Source organism: Marmota marmota, unplaced genomic scaffold, assembly GCF_001458135.2.
Source record: "Marmota marmota marmota unplaced genomic scaffold, marMar, whole genome shotgun sequence".
NCBI lineage: Eukaryota > Metazoa > Chordata > Mammalia > Rodentia > Sciuridae > Marmota > Marmota marmota.
The window spans coordinates 3634456-3655703 of NW_025999925.1; the positions used below are offsets into that span (position 1 = coordinate 3634456).

At 32.7% G+C, this 21248-nt stretch overlaps 1 protein-coding gene across 4 annotated transcripts in view; it reads right to left on the bottom strand.

Annotated features, from left to right (window-relative positions):
• Positions 1-21248, bottom strand: part of Tnpo1 (transportin 1) — an 86702-nt gene that overhangs the window by 32429 nt on the left and 33025 nt on the right. For all 4 annotated transcript variants that reach the window (XM_015497808.2, XM_015497809.2, XM_048800148.1 and 1 more), the window contains exons 3-7: positions 20681-20756; positions 17267-17416; positions 11553-11659; positions 9793-9926; positions 3896-3977 (exon numbers count right to left, since the gene is read on the bottom strand). In XM_015497808.2, the coding sequence (XP_015353294.1) occupies positions 3896-3977; positions 9793-9926; positions 11553-11659; positions 17267-17416; positions 20681-20756 (549 nt within the window). The remainder of the gene's footprint in view (positions 1-3895; positions 3978-9792; positions 9927-11552; positions 11660-17266; positions 17417-20680; positions 20757-21248) is intronic.

The following is a 21248-nucleotide window of genomic DNA, read 5'->3' on the forward strand; positions in this document are numbered from 1 at the left end:
TCACACAAGAGTCTTTATTGCAAGCTTGAGCCTGGACTCACAACTGTTCCCGATGAAGCGGTCCCAGGGAGTGAGTCCCGGTCTTTTATTCAGTGAGGTTTTATAGGTTTTGGGGGGATACTATACTCTATGCGTCACAACATCACACAGCAAATCATTCCATACCGCGGGAAAAATCAAACAATAACTCTTAACATTGATTAGCACATTCAATGGCGGGAACAAGTTGGGTAGGGGTGATTGGTTAGTACAATAGTGGGATTCGTTTGAACTGACTGGTTTAGGCCACGAGGAGTGTACGTGCTAAACTACATGGTTTCCCAACATGTTATCAAGGTTGAATTTTACAGATAAGGAACTGGAAATCAACAAAGGATAGGGAGGAGAACAGTGATAGACATGCAAGCATCTGTAAGGAAATATAATTTAGAAGAAATTAAATGCTTTCTGTATTTATCTTTTTTCTGGAGATAAAAGTTCTTCAGGATTACACTCAGTGGGGACAAGAATATTTCCTGACAGTTTAAAATAGTTCACATTACAGTTAAATACCACAAGGTCAAAACTTTGCTACCTGAAAATCCTATAGTCAGTTTTCTTCTCTACAGAAGTCACAAACCTCTGGAGGAAATGCAGACATCCAGTAATCCCTCAGTAATGGTAGGCCTAGCCAGTGAGGAATCTGAATTTGTTTTGTTTGGATTCTTAAGTTTACTCTAACTTCACTATTAACAAGCTTCCATTGAAAGAAGTTATTTCTTGCAGAGGTTGCAAATGAGGATGTGAAAAAAACAATGAAGCTTTCCTTAAGTCACTCAAGAAGTTTTATCTACACACACTGAAAGCAGTAAAAAAAAAATCATTAAAAAAAAAAAAATACACAAAATCCAATATGTCCCAATGTTTTTTTTTCTTCAGAAAATCAGTCTCTCTAAAAAAATGAATCTGAAATTTTGTTTTTTCCAGTTTTTATTGGTGCATTATAGATGTACACAATGGTGGGATTTGTTGTTATATATATTCATATAAGCACACAATTTAACAATATAATTTGGCCAGTATTACCTCCTATTATTTCCCCTTTCCTTTCCCTTCTCCCTTCCTGGAACCTGAAACTTTATTACAAAAAAGACCAAAGAGAAGTGCAATGATTAAATGTGACACTAGGTGAAGTACTGTTAAAGTAGCACTTTTTAAACTTCAATTTTTCCAAGTCCTGCTCCTATTTCTGACATCCAATTCAGTAGGTTTCTTTTAATCACAGATATTTTATAGGGCCAGAGAAGAAAGCTCTTCCCAGAAGGTGTTACTTATATATTACACACGTACCCTTCGTTAAATTTTACTAAAACTATTTAATTCATTTTTTACCTCTTAGAGAATAGTAACTGGGCTAGAGGGTGACAGTGTTATGCGTTCAATTAATCACCATGTACCCATTATTTTCATTACTACTATTACTGAATGAATACCCAGGTTTGCCAAGGTATATGTACTGGTAACAAATAGACTCCTCATTAACATTCTGTCAAACTTAGCAGACATAACATCAGCCCCTGAAGAAAACATTCATAATTAAAGAAAATGATTAGTCTACTAATCCATTTAGCAAATTATTACTGAAGGGCCACTATGTGCCAGTTATTTCCTTATAGGTCTATTATCATGTAGGATTAGCAAAGATGCTTTACTATGGTACTTATCAGTAATGTAAAACATTATAAAATGCCAGGAGATTTTTAAAAAATATTTATTTTTAAGTTTTAGGTTATTTTACATTTATGTGGTGCTGAGGATCAAACCCAGTGCCTCATGCATGCTAGGCGAGCACTCTATCACTGAGCCACAACCCAAGCCCAAGGAGATGTTCTTGACCCACTCACTGAGGATTTTTATCTCCAGAAGAGAGTTTCTTTTATTCTAAATTATATTTCCTTATAAGATACTGGTATATCTATAACTGTTTCTTTTATTAAGCTGTGAAAGAATGCTACTATGACTACAAGAGAAACCTCTATTACCTCTAAATATAACAGCTAACACAAGAAGCTTGTTTTGTGGTGAGCCCTGTTCTATTTTATTTATAGCAACTAGCTTTATAATAAACACAATAAGGGAAGTCAATGTCAGTCCCATTTATAGATGATAAAATAGAAAAACATTAAATAAATTAAATAAAATACCCAAGGTCACATAACTACAAAGCTGAGGATAGAACCTAGGCAGTCTTGTCCAAGACTTTAAAAAATTAAGAAAAAAAAATGTTATTTAATTATTATTATTTTGGGGGTACCAGGGATTGAACTCAAGGGCACTCAACCACTGAGCCACATCCCTAGCCCTATTTTGTATTTGATTTAGAGACAGGTCTCACTGAGTTGTAGCGCCTTGCTTTTGCTGAGGCTGGCTTTGAACTCTCATCCTCCTGCCTCAGCCTCCCCAGCTGCTGGGATTACAGGTGCGTAAGCTTATTTTATTTATTTTTATCTGATGCTGAGGATCAAATGCAGTGTCTCATCCATGCTAGGCAAGCGCTCTACCACTGAGATACAACTGCAGCCCCTTATCTAAGATTTTCTAACACTACCCAGTACATTGTATTATCTCCACTCAAAAGTATACTAAAAACACCTTGCAGGTATACTAGGGGCAGGGGGCTCAGAAAGAGCCAGGGATGATGGTATATACCTGTAATCCCAACTGCTTGGGAGACAAAGGCAAAAAGATTAATTGAGCCCAAGGATTTGAGGGCAACACAGTGAGACACAATATCAAAAACCTCAAACCAAACCAAAACAACAACAAACCCCAAAATCAAGTCAGATGTGGTAGCACACACCTGTAATCCCAGTGACTCTGGAAGCTAAAGCAGGAGGATCAAATTTGAGGCCAGCCTCAGCAATTTAGCAAGATCCTATCTCAAAGAATAAAAGGAACTGGGGATGCAGCTTAGTGGTAAAGCATCCTAGGTTCAATTACAAATTACAAAAAAATCCTCAGAAGGAGCCAATCCATTTAAAAATTAAGCAAAGAAAAAAATACCCCTATGATTCCCTTCCTCCCAGGATTTCAACAGTATTATCAGCAGCATGATCTCTAAAGGATTTTTAAGAACAGGTGAAAAGAAATGGACCATTTTATTAAATTTCATTTAATGAAAATAAATAGAAGAGAAGATGCCTAAGGAACCTTAATATCTTCAACTGTTCTCAAGCAACAGACGTTTTGAAAAGTAAATGTACTGTTTCTGGTTCATGGCCAAAAAACTATGCTTTTATCAAAAAATGTCTTTAGAGCTGTTTGCTGAGATACAACAGTTCATTTTTTTCCCTTGACACCTCTAATTTTACAAAAAACATCAGAAATCCCTGCTTACCTATGGGGACACAACCTGAGAAATGCATCTTTGGGCAACTCCATCATTGCACACATCACAGTCCATTCATACAAACCTAAATAGTATAGCCTACTACATACTGATGTTATGGGACCACATCATATGCTGCCCACTGTTCAATGGAAGGTAATTACTATGTCCTTTTAGTCCATACTTTCAGATTCTTTATTGGGCAACTTTATCCAACCTTACCAGTTTTTCATGTTTCAAATACTGGAATAACTTCCATATACAATCTGAACAATATATTGATAGGAAAACTTTTAAAGTATCAAGATAAACAGACACTTACACCTTATAATAAATGTTTGTATTACAAGCAGAAAAATTTTTATTTTCAGCTAATAAAAATTTCAAAGTCTATACTGTATCCAATTTTAATACTACCAGAAATAATAAGTCAAATACTATTCACAATTATAAGTTATTTAAAAAAAATACGTGCTGCTAGCATTATTTAACATTCTTGAAAACAAATGGGGTGGTGACAAATCTTACCTCAATAAAAGAATCAATGTGCAACATCAGAGCTTGAGTCCTACTAATGATAAACTGATTGACACATGCAACAGCATGAGACCTAGAAACAAAGTTTGAAGTTTAACATATGCTCAGTGTGGTTTTTCTGTCTACAAGACTGGCAAGATATTAAACATTCTTTCATAAAAATATTTTGGTACATGCATACCATATAGGCAACCACTAAAATGAAAGAGTCAAATCTCTGTGTATCAATAAAGATTGTGAACAACATATTAAGTGGAAGAAAATCAAAGTTACAAAGCAATGTTAGCGTTTCTAAACAAATGAAAAAAGTCTGCAAGGACATGCAAATTTTTAATAGTGGATAGCATTAAAAAGTAGAGGATTAGGTGAAGGGAACAATTTATTTTATATGCTAAAGATTATTAACTAATGTATGCATTCCTTTTGAAACAAAAATGTAGAACCAAATAAGGCATACCCAATTCAATCCTTCAGCATTATCATTAAAAATACCCTTAATCCAATCACTTTCCCTGCCTTTACTTCTTACCTAGTGCGCACCTTGATCTCTTCCCAGGGTTATTACATAGGTCCTAGTTGGTTTCCTAAATCCTAATGTGTCAAGCCCTATTATAACCTGCCTGACACACATAAAAAAAAAAACAAAAAAAACCCAAAAAAACACAAAAACAAAAAAACACTTCTTCAGATTGCTACAATAAAACCTAATCTATTTTTCCTGCAAAAGGCTAATGTAATATTTTAAGCTTCATGGACCACATATAATTTTTACTATGCCTTCATTTTGTCCTCAAATATAGTCTTTTAAAACCATTCTTGGCTTATAGGCTATGGGCTGAAATTTCACTCCATGGGTAAGAACTAGCTAGTTAACCTTTACAATAGGGCTCCTTCTCCCCAGCCTCTATCTTTGGTTTCTATGGTGCTACAGTGAAGTTTTTTCTTTTACTATTCTAAAAGGCTTAATCCTAATTCCAGGGCCCTTTCACTTGCTATCTCTAAAATGTTCTTCCCTTTGATCTTCCAAAGAATCTTTATTTTGTTCAGTCTCTGCACAAATGTTACCATTACAGGGAACCTCCTAGATCAAACATTTAAGGTATTAGGTTATAAGGAGATCTGAATCATATTAAGTGTGTGGCACAAGGTAAGCAGTTATGATTTAAAGTCTCATCTATAAAATATCATATTCATCCATTTATTGTGGGGATTAAACTCAACAAGCAAATGTATGTTAAGTCATTGGCACAGTAAGTAAATGGGAAAAAATAATAAGAAAAGTGACTTCTTAAAGGGTTTTTAAACTGAACTTAAAAGTGTTTGTGTGTGTGTGTGCATGCACATATTGGCAAAATTACTATTATTACTACTGTTTCCAAAATAGTTTTTAGAAAATTAATAGCAGGATGTACATTTTTAAAAAGTATTTTTTAAGTTGTAGATGGACACAAAATCTTTTTTATATGGTGCTGAGGATCGAACCCAGGGCCTCACACATGCGAGGCAAGCATTCTACTATTGAGCTACAATCCCAGCCCAGGATTTACATTTGTAAGTTCATAGTCGGACAAATAAACTCCTTTTACCTCATGATCTTTTGTTGAAATAGCTTGCTTAATACACGTTAGTTGTGAACATTGCCAATAAAGGAAAAAATTAGAAAATTTAACTTAGGAAAATTACCACTTATAATACTATTGAAGAAAATCAAGAGCCTAGGAATACATTTAATAAAATGTGAAAGACTGCTAAAAGTATAAAAACTTTTATTGTAGACGCCTATTTTCCCCAAATTGATCTATAAATGCAACATAATTCCAATATATATTTCAAGTTTTTGTAAAATCTGTTAGTTCTAGGGTTTACATGGAAAAGGATCCTTACTGTCCTGTTTGTAAACTCTTAAAACAAACTTCTTCATATTGATAATCTGATGATTAAGGAACAATAAAAAGAAAAAAAAAATGTTCCTGGTATGTATTCATATATTAGTCAATGTCTTAATGAGATCTATCTGAAAACATGTAAATGGCATTATTTCCTAAAGAATAAAAATTTTCCCAATATAATCCTTTTCCTATAGACCATAGTATTTTTATATTGGAAAAAAAATCTCTTAGAAGCAGCTGAAGCATTTAATAAGCTCAGAGTAAATTCTGAAAAGTGGAGAATGTTTCAGTTATTTTCATCTTGCAGTTTTTGCATATTTTAGATCAAATACTGTTTGGCCTATCTTCCAACATCAATTTTTGTTAGACATAACTCTTCAAATAAGTTGCTTATGATTATTTCCACTGCCCAATGCATGTTTTAAATCTGTAAACTTAGTCAGCACGGTGGTGCACGCTTATAATCCTAGCGGCTGGAGAGGCTGAGGCAGGAGGACTGTGAATTGAGCAACTCAGTAAGACTCTCTCTAAATTTAAAAAAAAAAAAAAAGGGCTGGGGATGTGGCTCAGTGGTTAAGTACCCCAGAGTTCAATCCCTGGTATCCCCTGAAAAACAAAACAAAAAAACCTGTAGGCTTTATTATTTTCATTCAATTCCAGGAGAGAATTTAAATTTACCTTATTATAAATAGTAGTATAGTACTATTGAACAGTTAGTCCAAATTAAGATATTCTAGAGCATGACTTAAAAAGTTGAAAACTTATCTTGATGTAGTTTGAAGTCCCCTTGTTTAACTTGTTTACTTCTGAATACCAAAACATTCCAATATCTCTTTTTTAAATAACTGCAATTGCTAAAAGCCTCAAAAGCTCATTGCCCTAAAATAAGCCAGAATTGTTTGAGGCTATGTACATAAAATAGCAACAGAATACAATCGAGAAACCATAAATTGACCATATACACATGGAATTTTGCATGATAAATGAGATTTTTAAATCAATGAGAGAAGAAAAAATTTATTTTTATGAATATACTTACAAAAATATTGTTATTTAAATAGAAAAGACAGAACACATTCCTATCTCGTGAGCCAGGTGGCACACACCTATATACTTCCAACTACATAGGAGGAGGCAGGAAGATCACTTGAGCCCAGCCTGAGCAATACTGAAAGAACCTGTCTCAAAAAAAGTATCCCCATAACATGCCTACAGACAACAGATATATTTATCTATTAAACATCAAAAAGCCTCACTTGAAAATTCCTGTGTCAAACGGAACACAGAATAACACACAAGGAAAAAAAGGACAACAGAAAAAGGCAATACATAGAGCCAATAATATTCATTAAGATATCCATCATTCCTTATTGACAGGAAAGTACACTAGCAATACAATGAGATATTTTATATATATTTGATTTGCAATATTTAAAGCATGACAATACCAAAGGCGGTACATGTGTAGCCATAGAATCTTTTAAATCTTTGATTAACAGAGTATGAATTGGTACAACTTGTTCTGAAGTTTGATATTGGCAGCACTATTAATAGTAGCAAAAACCCAGATGTCACCCAAACACAGCCAGGGGAAAAGTGTACACCAAATTGTTTAATTGTCACGCAAGGCAAAATTACACAGTATTCAAAACAAATGGGCTATAGTGACATTATATGAATGCATCTTAGCAACATAATACTAAATAAAGTCAACAGAGATTACAATTAGTACAATGCCATTTTTATGATCCCATAAACAAACTGATATTCTATTTGTGTATAAATGTGATAAAATTATTTAGAAAGAAATGCAAGGGAAGGAGAGTTGAGATTTAAATGTAAAACTATACTCCATTTCCTCATTTTGTTTCCAAGTTCCCAACAATAATATGAGGGGACAACATTTTTAAGAGTACACAGTAAACACAAGTTAAACTTTTTAAGTTGTTAAATAATATGAATTATTGGAAACATTTATATAAAGATGAATATTAGTGCACAGAGAAATTATAGAGCAGATATCCATATCCACCCAAATATACATCAAAAAGAAAAATTTTAACTAGATAAAACAGAATCTCAAGTATGTAATCATGAGTATTCACTAAATAGAAATATTTTGTACTGCTGATCAAATGACCATCTACAAAATAAAACACTGAAATAATTATTAATATTTAATATCTAGCAATAGTATATCAATTACCAGGAATATTTTATTGGATTTTTCTTAATTGCTGAGAATTACTCACAAAAAAGTTAATATTCCTAGAAGTGAAGTATATAAACCACTCACTGGTTAAAATGTCAATGGAGGAGAATTTCTGGGGGACACAAACTTCTATTTAGTTAATTATGCCACAAAAATAACAGTTTGAAAATATACTCCTTTCAATATGTATTTTGATGCCACCACAATTATACATCTAGTAACTAATTTCCAATCTGAGCATGACACAAGTACTACTTATGAAGAAGAGTAATTGAAATTACTAAGATAAAGTATGAAAGATTGAGAAATAAACAGAATTTAAGATACATATTCTTATAACCCCTTGGTAACATTGCTGATACCACAATCCTTTGAATACAGTTTGGAATTTTGAAGCCCAACTAATAGTTACAGTCTATGGAATACGGTCATGCTCTTGGACTCCTGAATAAGTGCCTCTAGGCAATGATTTTTATTTAAATAATAATGTGACATTTGATTATTTTATATAAAACCATGAAGCACCAACAAATATAGCAAAAAACAAAGTAACCAATAGTTAAAGAAGGAGCAATATTTTTCATAGAAAAAAGTTAGGGGGAAAAAAAATCACAACTGGATCTCTCTCTCTCTCTCACTCTCACACACACACACACACACACACACACACACACACACAAAAAGAAGCCAACTGGTACAGCAGCTGCGGGAACACCTGAAGTTATGGAGCCTCATGCACTTCCAACAATTAAAACAACGACATCATATTTATAGCTTGTTAGGAACTGATGAACAAACTTAATAGGTTAGTTTACATATTCTAATATAAGTTTGGCAACTATGTGTGAGGCACTGTTGTAGAAATTAGGGATACAGAGATGATCAAGGCAGACCAGGTTAATTTCAGGATCAGCCAAGAAAACCTACTATATGATTTCAGGGTGTAATAAAATATTCTGCTACCTTTGAACTTAAAATGTTCACTACCCCCCATAATTTAGATGTGAAACTCTTAAACTAAAAGTATGTATTTTCATTAAAATTACATCAGTTTAGTTATCAGAGGATGAAGAAAAGCAGAGAATAGGCCAGTCACTGAACCTGCAAACAGTGGTAGAAGGGGAAAGACGACAACATATGTTGAAAGGCTTGAAGAGCTCACAGTATTATATCAAATAATGTTGCCTGACTCTAAGTGACAAGAATATGTAGATGTTATTCTGAAGGAATTTCTATTACACATCCACAAATGAAGGCATTTGAACTTGGCAAGACTAATAACTTTAAAAAAAAAAAATCCCAAAGCCCCTCAACTAAATCTGTCTTATAAGAACTTGTAAGACGATGGCTGGTAAATACTGGGAATGTAATTAACTATGTGAATGTAATTAACTATATTTAATGAAAATTTCATCATTAAGAGTCAACATTTTATGGGATTTGTTATTAAAGTAGTAAATTTCAACTTAATTAAGTCTACCTTTGTGGAATATCCAATATTGTCTCTGTTTTTTTTTCTCCCCTCAGTTCTGGGGACAGAATCCAGGGGTGATCTATCACTGAGCAACAACCCCCAGCCCCTTTTGATTTTGAGACAGGGTATTGCCAAGTAGCTGAAGCTGGTTTTGATTACGTGATCCTTCTGCCTCAGTCCCCTAAGTCTCTGGGATTACAGATGTGTACCATTATATCTGGCCCATTATCTTTTGCTAATCACAAAAATACAAAATAGGGCAGAAGTAAGGCTTATATCAGAGTTTATAAATTAATATTCATCATATAAATACCTTATTTTGGGGCTACTGTGTTTGAAGAACTGTAAAAATTTGGGAATCATGATGTTGAGAGGGCGATCTAAAACATCACTATCTAAAATCTCAGCAGAATCTTCACATATCTTCTGAAGGGCACCAAATGCTCCCTGTAAAAGATACATACTTTAAATTATTGGAATTCATTCAAAACAAAGGCATTTAAAAGCAAACTGAGGAATATTGCTGAATTTTATGCATCAATGTTCTCAGCCCACATAAAATGCTGCCTTCTAAAATCTCTATATCATCAATTTTGAAATAAATTATACCATTGAAATCTACATTTTCATAGAAGTATATATGTAACCACTATAACTTCCCTTTTGGAAGAACATAAAGAAGTCAATACCACTTAAAATTTACTTATAGGTAAACCATTTTTTGGTTAAATGGTGACACAATCATTTAAGGGACAGACAATTCACATCGGCAACTATTTCCCTATAATCATTTTATCCCAAAGTGGATAATCCAAAATTCTTAATTTTACCACAGCAACTTTGTGTTTATTCTCCATAGTACAGTTAACTAAAAATTGCCTTTTTTAGTCTTTAAGGCAATTACCAAACATCCTTTTAGAGTTTATAATGCATCAAAAAGAAACTTGGGAATATAAGTTTACAATTTAATTAAAAAATATAAAATTTCAGCCTTAGATTTAACACATTAAATATAACCTTGTTACTTATTAAGGCAACAACAAAATAAAAAAACCAAGTTTCAACTAAGAACAAACAATTTAGCAATCATTTCATACCTACACCTAAAAAGTCCACATCTTTAGTTCAGACAGATGACAAAAATATTTACTTAAAATACAATTTTTGTGTAGCTGCTACACAATTCACAATCAGGACAAATTTTTTATTCTTGGAAAATGCTTAAAATTTTCATCTGTTTACCATCACATCAAAGTAATATTTAAATAGAATCAACTGTTATATGGTGACTAAATATTACTTACTTTTTCTGTAATTTTCTAAGTGTATTTTTAAGGAATTTGTGTGTGCGCGCGCGCGTCTCTGTGAATTAAAAAAAAAAATTGGGGGGAGGGGAGGATACCAAGGCATCCCAATACTTTGCCAACACTCCCTTCCCCCTACCTTTTCTTTCCTATTTCCTCTTCCCTAAGACAGGTTAGGCAACACACTACATCTCATAAAATTATTTGATTCCTTATTGTTAGGTTATTCTTATGCTTCTCTGCTTTTAAACCTTGCTACTGTTTGAAAAGGAAGGAGTTACTGCATTAGAAATTGTAAACACTTAAAATGGTTTCACTTAAAATAGACTTCTGCTCAAACTGGAAGCCTGCTATTGAAACAGATACTTTAGAAATACTTATTAACAGCGAGAAACTGTAAGAGAAGAAATCCGTAGAATTCCTCTTTATCTTACCAAATGAAAAGGTTGCCATTGACTTAATCAATGCCCCCCCCCAAAAGCCCAAGATCAGAATTACAATATGATTAAAACTAGACCAAAATGGGACATACCGCAAATTCATCATTTATTAAACATAAAAACGGTTCTGAGAAACTAAGAAAGTACTTACAGTCTCAGAATTTGGTAACTTTCGGTCTATCTTTAGATATGAACATAGCATTTCAACTGATTAAGTCTGGTAATAACTTTATTACATATATGTAACTCCCAAGAATAATTTTACAATAGAAAAACAAGATATTTTCTTATAGGAAACACAGTAAATTATAAGAAGCAAATATTCTTACCTCACAAGTGTTGTAATCTTCAGAATCCAATAGGCTACAGAGTTTTGGTAAGAGGTCAGGCCAGTTCTGCAATTCTCCCTTGGAAGCGATGGTTGTAATCAATATACCTTGAAAGAAAATACATATTTTTAAGAAAGCTGAGTGCATTGTGTTAAATAGCACCATGTCAGCAACACATTTTTAAATGTCCCATATCAGCCCAAGATTTCCAAACCATGTAAATAGCATTCATCAATCCCCATATTACCAAAAGCTACCTATAGAAAAAAAAACCACAGCATAAATCAGATATTTCTAATCTTGTTTCCCAGCAATTCACCCTCTAAGTTGTTGCTTTTAAAAATATTTACTAAGTATCTCTATGAAAGACTAAAACTTGCTTCTCTTCAATAATGCCAAGATAGCGCCACTAATTAATGAACTCCAATTTCACAAAAATTATATATAAAAGAATAGAAAGAAAATAGACCAAAATATTATTACTAGCACTTATCACTAGGTGATAAGTGCTAGTAATAATATTTTGGTCTATTTTCTTATCACTAGGTGATAAGTTCATGAAGTTCAAATAAAAAATATCTGAAGAAGCTAAGTATAGCTCCCTGTCAATATGGAATCCAAGTTAAGGACCATGGTAGGGAAAAGGAAAGTAGTGGATCATCGACTGAGAATAATTCTGCATGTTAATGCAATCTGCAACATTCCACCTCATGTAGATAGATTATATACTCCTGCAACAGTTCCCACTTACTGGATCAAAGATGAATCGCCAGAAAGGCGATCTTCAATCTTGGAGGTTGGGTGGCACATGCTGACTGATCATGTCGTTTTGACTGACTGGAGTATTTCAACTGTGTTGTGCAGCTGCGTTGTGAGAGTGGATTATGCAAACACACAAAAATGTAACACAAAAGTTTTGTGTTAACATTTTTATCTGCCTTAGTAAATATATCATTAGTAATATGTAATATGCTCAGTGATTATGGGTCTTTTAGTACCACTAAAAGTATAAACTCTGACAGTAGGCAAATTATAAGTACTTTAAGCTGCAAAAACTAGTTTGTTAAAATGAAAAAAAGAAAAAGTACTCCTTTCCCAGACTTATCTTAAAAATTCAATGAAATACATAGAAAATGCCTGGCTTCTAGTAAATAATTATTACTGAATAGCAAATCTCACTGTGTGGATAAACTTTAATTTTCCACCTTTAGCTTTCAGATGGTTGTTTCAACAACATAACAACTAAAAAACAAAGCTTAAATAAAGCTGTTGGCAAATGTTCACTGTTCAGGGAAAAAATTTAAATAGTAAGGATTAATGTATTAATTACATTAAATTTTTTTTTTTTTTAGTTGTAGATGGACATAATACCTTTATTTGTTTATTTATTTTTATGTGGTTCTAGAACCCAGTGCTTCATGCATGCTAGGCAAGCGCTCTACCACTGAGCCACAATCCTGGCCCCTGATTAGAGTTTTAAGACATAAAGCTCAAATGAGCTCTCCACTAAGATACAAAACTAACAAGACCCAATCCTTCTTGCAAACTTTCTTTCCTGAAGTTACAACATAAAAGAACTGAGAAAAAGGATCTGGATCTGCCTTAATAGAAACTAAGCATGTCTAAAAGACTGCAAATAAGTAATAATTAATAGAAATCAGACATAATCTACAATTTGGTACTAATGGACTGACATTTATTACTCCTGCTAGTAAAGTACTAAAGGATGTTGACTGAAAAATTCCAAAATCTGCCCCTTAGTCACATCCACTCTTGAAAAATCTAATGAAAAGTCTGTCTTTAGAATAAGGGAGAAAAATCGGCCATACTTATTAAGATCTTAAATGTTTAAATAACACTTTGACCCCAAAATGCCACTTTACAAATTAATCCTGTAGAAACTTCCCAAAAGAATATAAGCATACATAAAAGGAAATTCCCTGAAATAGTAAAAATTACAAATCATCTATTTTTTTAGACAACTTTATATTCATGCAATGGATTACTGCAGTTAGTAAACTGTGATCCCTTCCAAATATATTTCCTTAATAAGATTCTCGATATGTATTATAAAGATTAAAAAAAATTTTTAAAGTGGGGCATGGTGGTGCACACCTGTAATCCTAATTACTCAGAAGGCTTGGCTAAGCCATGGAGTTGAAGGCCAGCCTGGACAAGATAGCAAAATCTTGTCTCAAAGAAAAAAAATTAAAAGCCAAGGAGGCAAACTGATTGCTTTATAATCAGAAATCTTTTACTTAAAATATTTACTAAATTCTTAATATGGTACAATCATTTTATTAGTGTTTTTTTTTAATTTATTTTTTATTTTTTTGAGAGAGAGAGAGAGAGAGAGAGAATTTTTAATATTTATTTTTTAGTTTTCGGCACACACAACATCTTTGTTGGTATGTGGTGCTGAGGATTGAACCCAGGCCACACGCATGCCAGGCGAGTGCGCTACCACTTGAGCCACTTCCCCAGCCCTCATTTTATTAGTGTTAAGGAAAACAGATAACTCAAAACCCTACATGGTCCTTATCCTTACAGAGTTCAATCACATTTGCACATTTGGCACTGTCTGTGGGCACTTTTGGTTGGCGCAACAGAGGGTGTTGCTGTCACTGGTATCCAATAGGTACAAATGAGAGACACTAATTATCATCCTATAATGCACAGAATAGCCCACCACAAAGAATTATCTAGTCTAAAATGTCAAGTGCCGAGATTGTAAAACCCTGGTCTAGACAAACAGAATTCTACTTAAATCAATAATGTATCATGCTTATGTTATTATACCCATCTCAAGAATTTTCTATTAAGGTTGATAAGTGAAGTTCTCAATTTTCTTAGAGATACCTTTCAAAAACCTACAAAAAATATTTTTACTTATTTTCTTAGGAGAATTAAGATTAACTAATTTAAAAGATAAAATTTCCAGATTTATTGGTGGGAAAGCACCAATAATTTATAATAATAACAAGCTCATCGATTTTCCTAAAGGAGAAAACAAAAACCTGGCTTTACTTTATCAAAAATAAAAAAGAACTCCTGATGATTCCAAGATGATGCTTTGGATGAGACAAAAACCAAAAACCAAACAGAACAACTTTAGAATCTTAATGCTGTGCACTCCTCCTTTAATAATTACTCCCCTCTTTAGGAGGGAATTCTGTATATCAATTTCACCACCACCTTTTCTAACCTGCATTAAAACGGGCCACGGGAAAGAACAATAGTCATCTATTTTTAATTTAACAACATAAAACAGATAATTTAATTGGCTAAGCCATTTATTTCAAGTGATAAGCTTTATTTTATCCAATTAATATTATAGACATTTTTGAAAATAGAAAACCCCAATATACAAGTTGAGCATCCTTAATCTAAAAATTCATACTTAAAACTTTTTGAATGCTGACAAAGATTCAGATATTGAGCTGGCTGCAGTGGTATATGACTGTAATCCCAGTGACTCAGGAGGTTGAGGCAAGAGGATTGTAAGTTTGAGGCCAGTCTCTGCAACTTAGTTAGACCATGTCTTAAGAATATAAATAAATAAATAAATAGAAAAAAGTAGCTTAGTTGTAAAGCACCCTGGGTTCAATCCTCAGTACCAAACCAAAAACAAAACAAAAAATGATTCAGATTTTGTAGCAGTTCAAATTTTAGATAACGGATGTTCAGCTAATAAAGTATATGCAAATATTACAAAATCCAAAAATGTTTGAAATCTGAAAACACTTCTAAATCCAAGCATTTTGGATAAGGGATGTTCAACCTGTACATAATATTGAAAAACAAAATAATTAAATGTATCCACTACCCATCTTCAACTATAGTCATTAATACACACTCAATCACTGTTTCATCTATACCTCTATCCACACCTTCCACCTTCACAATCCAAACTGTTTCTTATCAAATTCCATTAAATGTCTTTTGGAATATATTGCAGTTATGTCTGAAGTTTATTCACTCATTTTTAGTGAAGCAGAGTAAAACAAATTACTAAATTAAAACTCTACCTCATTGGTTTCTATATTGAAAACTGTGGTGTGGTCTCTCACAATTAGGATATTTATATACATAACATAAATCAGAACCAAAACACCAAAAATCTTTCATATCCTACAAATACCAAGAAATAAAAATTACATCTATGTATGTCAATTTCATTTGTTTCAAAATAAGATGTCAGAAGACACTTTCAAGTATTTAAATAATTCTGGGCTAAGGATGTAGTTCAGTGGTAGTGTGTGTGTTTAATATGCACAATACTGTAGGCTTGATTCCCAGTATAAGAAAAAACCATTTCTAATAAAAACCCAGTTGCAAACATACTCAAAATCCAGCATTCCCTGGAATATCAATTTTCCTCTCCCCAATACTATTACTTCCAACCTTTCAAATTTAAGGCACAAAGCACTGTAGTTTGGACAAAATGATAAGTTTATAATGAAATACAGTTTAGGAAAAACTATTTTGTATTTAATTTCTATATCTTGCCCTCCCTCTCCTTTCCTCTCAGCAGAATTGCCTTCTAAGGAAATCTACTTCTTTTAAAATCCCATTTGACCACATTTATGAAGATTTCTCTCCCTGATTTTTATATAGAAAAGGCTAGCAGACTCTACCCTTCTTTACTTCTCTACCAAGAAGTAAAGCCTTGAGAAGGTATATAGGGTTATGTTAAAGTTACCTAGGAAGTCCTTTTCCTCAAACTACAATTATCTTCTACCTATCAAATTTGAAGCCAGTGTTAACAATGGCACTCTTTTTAATACGAGACTGTCCGGAGGGGAAATCAAAGAATCTCTGCTTTTTATTTAGATTTAGCTAGATACTTAAAAATTCTTTATTCACCTTTTATTTTATTTAATTTTTTTGGTGGTGCTGGGGATTGAACCCATGGCCTTATGCATGCAAAGCAATCATTCTCCCAAATGAATCTCTGCTTTTTAAGAGACAAACAATACATTTCAAACCTGAAAGACCATAATATACAAAACTAAATAAACTCAGTGAGTTTAACTGACTTCCATTTGACCAACATGCTAGATTAACAGCAATTTACTAGGTCCTTATAAAATTCAGCTGCTTAAACCCACGGCACACTAAACACTGCCTATTGGTAGGCTGCTCTGGAGTACTTCCTATTTCTACTGCTACCCATTGATATGTGTTCTTGCTAATAGCCAGTTTTGTGTTCCCAAACTGGTTTACAGCAGTTAATGTAATTAAACATTTATTACATGAACTGATAGAAGGTATGCTTTAAGAATACACTCAGAAAAGACTAAAAATTGCCAATGAATTACGTACAGATGAGACAAATATTAGAAACAAGTGGAAAAAAATAGTAAATATGTAGAATTCTATACTTAGATCGCTTTTATAGGAGGGTTTTCTTGGCATGAAAAAGCATTACACAACATAGACAATAAGAAACTCCAACTTGCAGAGTCAAAGAAAAGGCCTAAATATCACTTGTTGATGCTCCACTTGAACTAACATTGATTAAGCAACTACCAATGACTTTGGTCTCAGTGGTAAAAGAGCTTTTAATGTAACAGTTAACACTATTTCAAAAGCACTTAATGGTAATAAAAACATCTCCATCATAATTTAACATGAAATGAACAATGAAAATGATTTGTCACCTCTGAAAACTATCTAATTGGGATTAGTCAACTTTTTGTAATGTAACTTACCTACAGTGGCTCTGATCAGAGGAGAGGCATCACCAATATTATTTAAACATTCACTTTTAATAAAGTCTGTCACACCATTTGGGAAGTTCTGAAAATGTGCTTTCACGTTATTCTTCAAAATGAGGCCACTCAATGATCTTGTGGGTTCATCTGTAATAAAAAATAGCATTGAGTTTTAAAGTAGTTTTCATCTCAAAACATGCCAGGAACAACTTCAAAAACATTTCTTATTTAATGGTTGGTTGCAACATTCCGATTTATTTTGCTATAACCAGTTTTTAAAAAAATCGATTATAAAAAAAATAGCTCTATAATATAGTTTAAGGTTTCTTGACCCTGGCACTACTGACATTTAAAGGATAATTCTTTGTTGTGGGGCACTACTCTGTACATTGTTAAGATGATTAGATGCATCACTGGCCATACAAAAGTATTTCTAGGTAATGTCAGATGTCTCCTAGGGAGGCCAAATTGCTCCTTTTTGAGAACCACTAATATGGTTTAAGAGTTAGTTTATATATGGCCACTGTACTAAAGCTTTGTTATCTGATATAAACATCATCATAGATCTCAAAGTATTAAGTCACTAAAAATATCCAATTAAAAATTAAACAGACATCAAATATAATACATGGGGTTACTTTCACATAATAATTGCCATAATTTATGTTTTTCACTTGCCTGTGAGCCTTAAAAAAAAAAAAGGCAAAATAAACAAAAACATTTTACAATTAAATAAGTTAAATAAATAAATTTAAACTATGGTCTACAAATTGGCACCACCACCACCAATATTTAATAGTTAACATCTTCTAAATGCTTATTATGTACTAAACACTGCTAAATGCTTTTCAAGTATTCTGCATTTAATTCTTAAAAACTTGAGACAGATATTATTAACCCCTCTGTATAAGGAAAAAAACTGAGGCCTGGCCAAAGTTACACAAGACCAACTTCCTTAACAATGTGAGGAAACCAAATTATCAACCTCAGTAGTTTGGCTCCAGAGCATACACTCTGAATCACTCTACAGTATTACCTTCCTCTGAAAGGGCTGAAAGAGCAGGTGTAAAAGCCAGCGTGTTGAACAGATTGCTATTAATACTACTGCTTCAGCCATCTTCATATGTTAAGTAAATACCTCGATCTTGTTCTAGTTAGTATTATGCTCCCTAACTGACTGCCATTGAAATCTTCAAGTATAAAGCACATATAGAGGTAAAAAGAGTAAAGTTTCTCAGCACATAAACCTTATTCGGGTCATCACAGCAATATAACCTAAGAGCTCTATTTCATCTAAAAATTTCTTTCCATTCACAACTCATTTCAGCAAATATCTTAAAAGGAAAACACTTCTAAACTCTTAAGTTTAAAACAGCTGTGAAATAAATTGAACAGATATTTAACTTCCTCAAGTGATAAGCTTATTATTACTATATTAGCAAAATAATTTAGCCATGTAATTAAATGGCGTGCATATTTGTTTACAAGAGGTACACATCACTTTTATAAGTCACAAGAGTTAATAACACAAAGTGAAACAATTTAACATTAAAAGTATATAGCTTCTGTCCAAATGTTTAAAAAAGCCAACTTCTTTTAAAATTAAGATTGTACTTCATAGTCTCTCAATTTGATCATCTGTAAAGTGAGTTCATCTCAGATCTCCAGATCTAGAATTCCTTCTCCATGATTCAGCAATAAATTTACTAAATAAGCATTTTCATTTAAAGATATTACTTACATATTCCTTCTGTAATGTGAATGGACACAATGCTAACATTATTACTAATTCTTTTTAAAGGAAAATTAGATACACTAAACCTATGTTCTAATCTTCTGGGGGAAAAAAATTGATAGGCCCATACAAGTAGAAATACCAAGTGTTACACTACTGCGGGGAACAATCTTTATATTGAGAAAAAAGGGGGTTGAATGTTGTTCAGCAGTAGAGTACTTGCCTGGTACATATGAGGTCCCAGGTTCGACCCCTGATACAGCCAAAATAAATAAACAATGTATCATAAACATACCATCAAACTAGAACATTTATTGCTGATTAAGATATGTTGAGAGAATTCCTAGTTTTTCAAAAGCTAGATTTAGAGTTTTAAATTCCCTACTATGTTTTTCAATCACAAAACCCACAAAATTAACCAGCAAATCATCTGAAAATGATTCAAAAGAAATCACTGTAATGAATATGAAATATCAAAATCTAAATACAACCTGCTAGAGTTTGGACTGAAATCTCGTCTAACAGGCATTTTATAGCTGAAAGAAGCAAGTGGAGGTTAAATGGTGTCAGAGTCTAAATAAAACTCGTTATTTCACAACTCCAAGTGCAGTGTTTTTACTATGGCTTCTAAAACACTAATCATTCAATAGGGGACAGCACTTTCATTAAAGGCCAGTCAGTTATCAATATTGAGTATCTTCTATGGTCTAACAATATTCCAGGAAGGGAATACTCAGTACTCAAACTGCCTGACAGAGGTGCTCAACAAATATTTATGAAATAAAGTTCACAGGGCTATACTACCTGTATTAGAAATAAGCAAATGACTGTCACATTAAAAAAAAAAAAAAATCAAAGTTGTTGGCCTTTAAACTGTTAAGAACTTAAAATTGTAAATTAATGAAAAAGTTTCATGTACACTATTAAAAGTTTTTTAAAAGTTACAAGTTTATTTATAAAGAGAATGATATCATATTTTTATAAAATGTTTCCCTATGGGACTGAGGTTTAAGTCAGGACCTCATACATGCTAGAGTCCAGTGTTTTACCATTGAGCTACATCCCCAACCCTTTTCAAAATTTTATTTTTAAGACAGGGTCTCAATAAGTTGCTCAGGCTAGCTTTGAATTTGAGATTCTCTTGCTTTAGCCTCTTAGGTAGCTGGGATTATAGGCATGCACCATTGCATCTGGTTGTTTTTTGATTAAATAACTTAAAAATAAAATACAGTTATTTAAAAAAGAGTGTAGACATACACAACTAAAGAGATCATCAATAATTATCTGATAAAGTTATGTAGCCAAAGTAAATTATTTAATTTTTTCTTATAATGAACATGAATTCAGTTAATTAAATCTCAACTTCAATCTGTATACTGAAACAAATCAATCTATTATATTTCTGTATATGGAATGAAGCAAAACACCCAAGGTAGACTTGTAACACATTCTTCATTTGCAAAGAATGAATTTATTATATAAATACCCACGAACAACTGAATGTTTATTAAACATTTTAAAGCTTAAAGGTGGTAACTCTAAGACTCTACATATCACATGTATATTAAGCATGTGGTTAATACAAAATGAAATTATTTGAAATAAATAATTCCCAGAATGTCTTCACAGTGTCTTAGAGACACTTTCAAATAGTTATCAACACAAACCCTACTTACCTTCAGATTTTAATTTTGTAAGAACAAAAATCAGGTAGTTGTTAAAATCTGGATATTGATTGAGTTGTTCCAGTTTCTAGAACAAATAGTAGTTAAGGAAACTTCTTTGTGTAATCCAAGGAAGAAATTAAGCATTTTAAAATCTAATAATCAAGAGTACTTTCTGTGATATTTTTAGTTTTCCACTTTTTACTGAGATTAAGGTATCTGGTTAAATCTAATTATTGATGCATAGTTCAAAAGCACACTAGTGTTTGTTAAAATCCTTAGGTGCTTTTACACCTAAAATTAGATCAATTATATTCAACACAACATATGTTCCAGCTTCAGCATGCTTGATACGGCAAAACTATTTTTCAAAATAAAAATCTTAAGATTAATTTAACAATTTTAAAACATTAAGGCCAAAGGATGGGGATATAGCTCAGTTGGTTGAGTGTTTGCCTAGCACGCATGAAGCCCTGGGTTCAATCCCCAGGATCAGAGAATGAAGGGGGGGGGGCGGGGCGAAGAAGTTATTTCAGTATAAAATACAAAAAAAAAAAAAAAAAAAAAAAAAAAAAAAAAA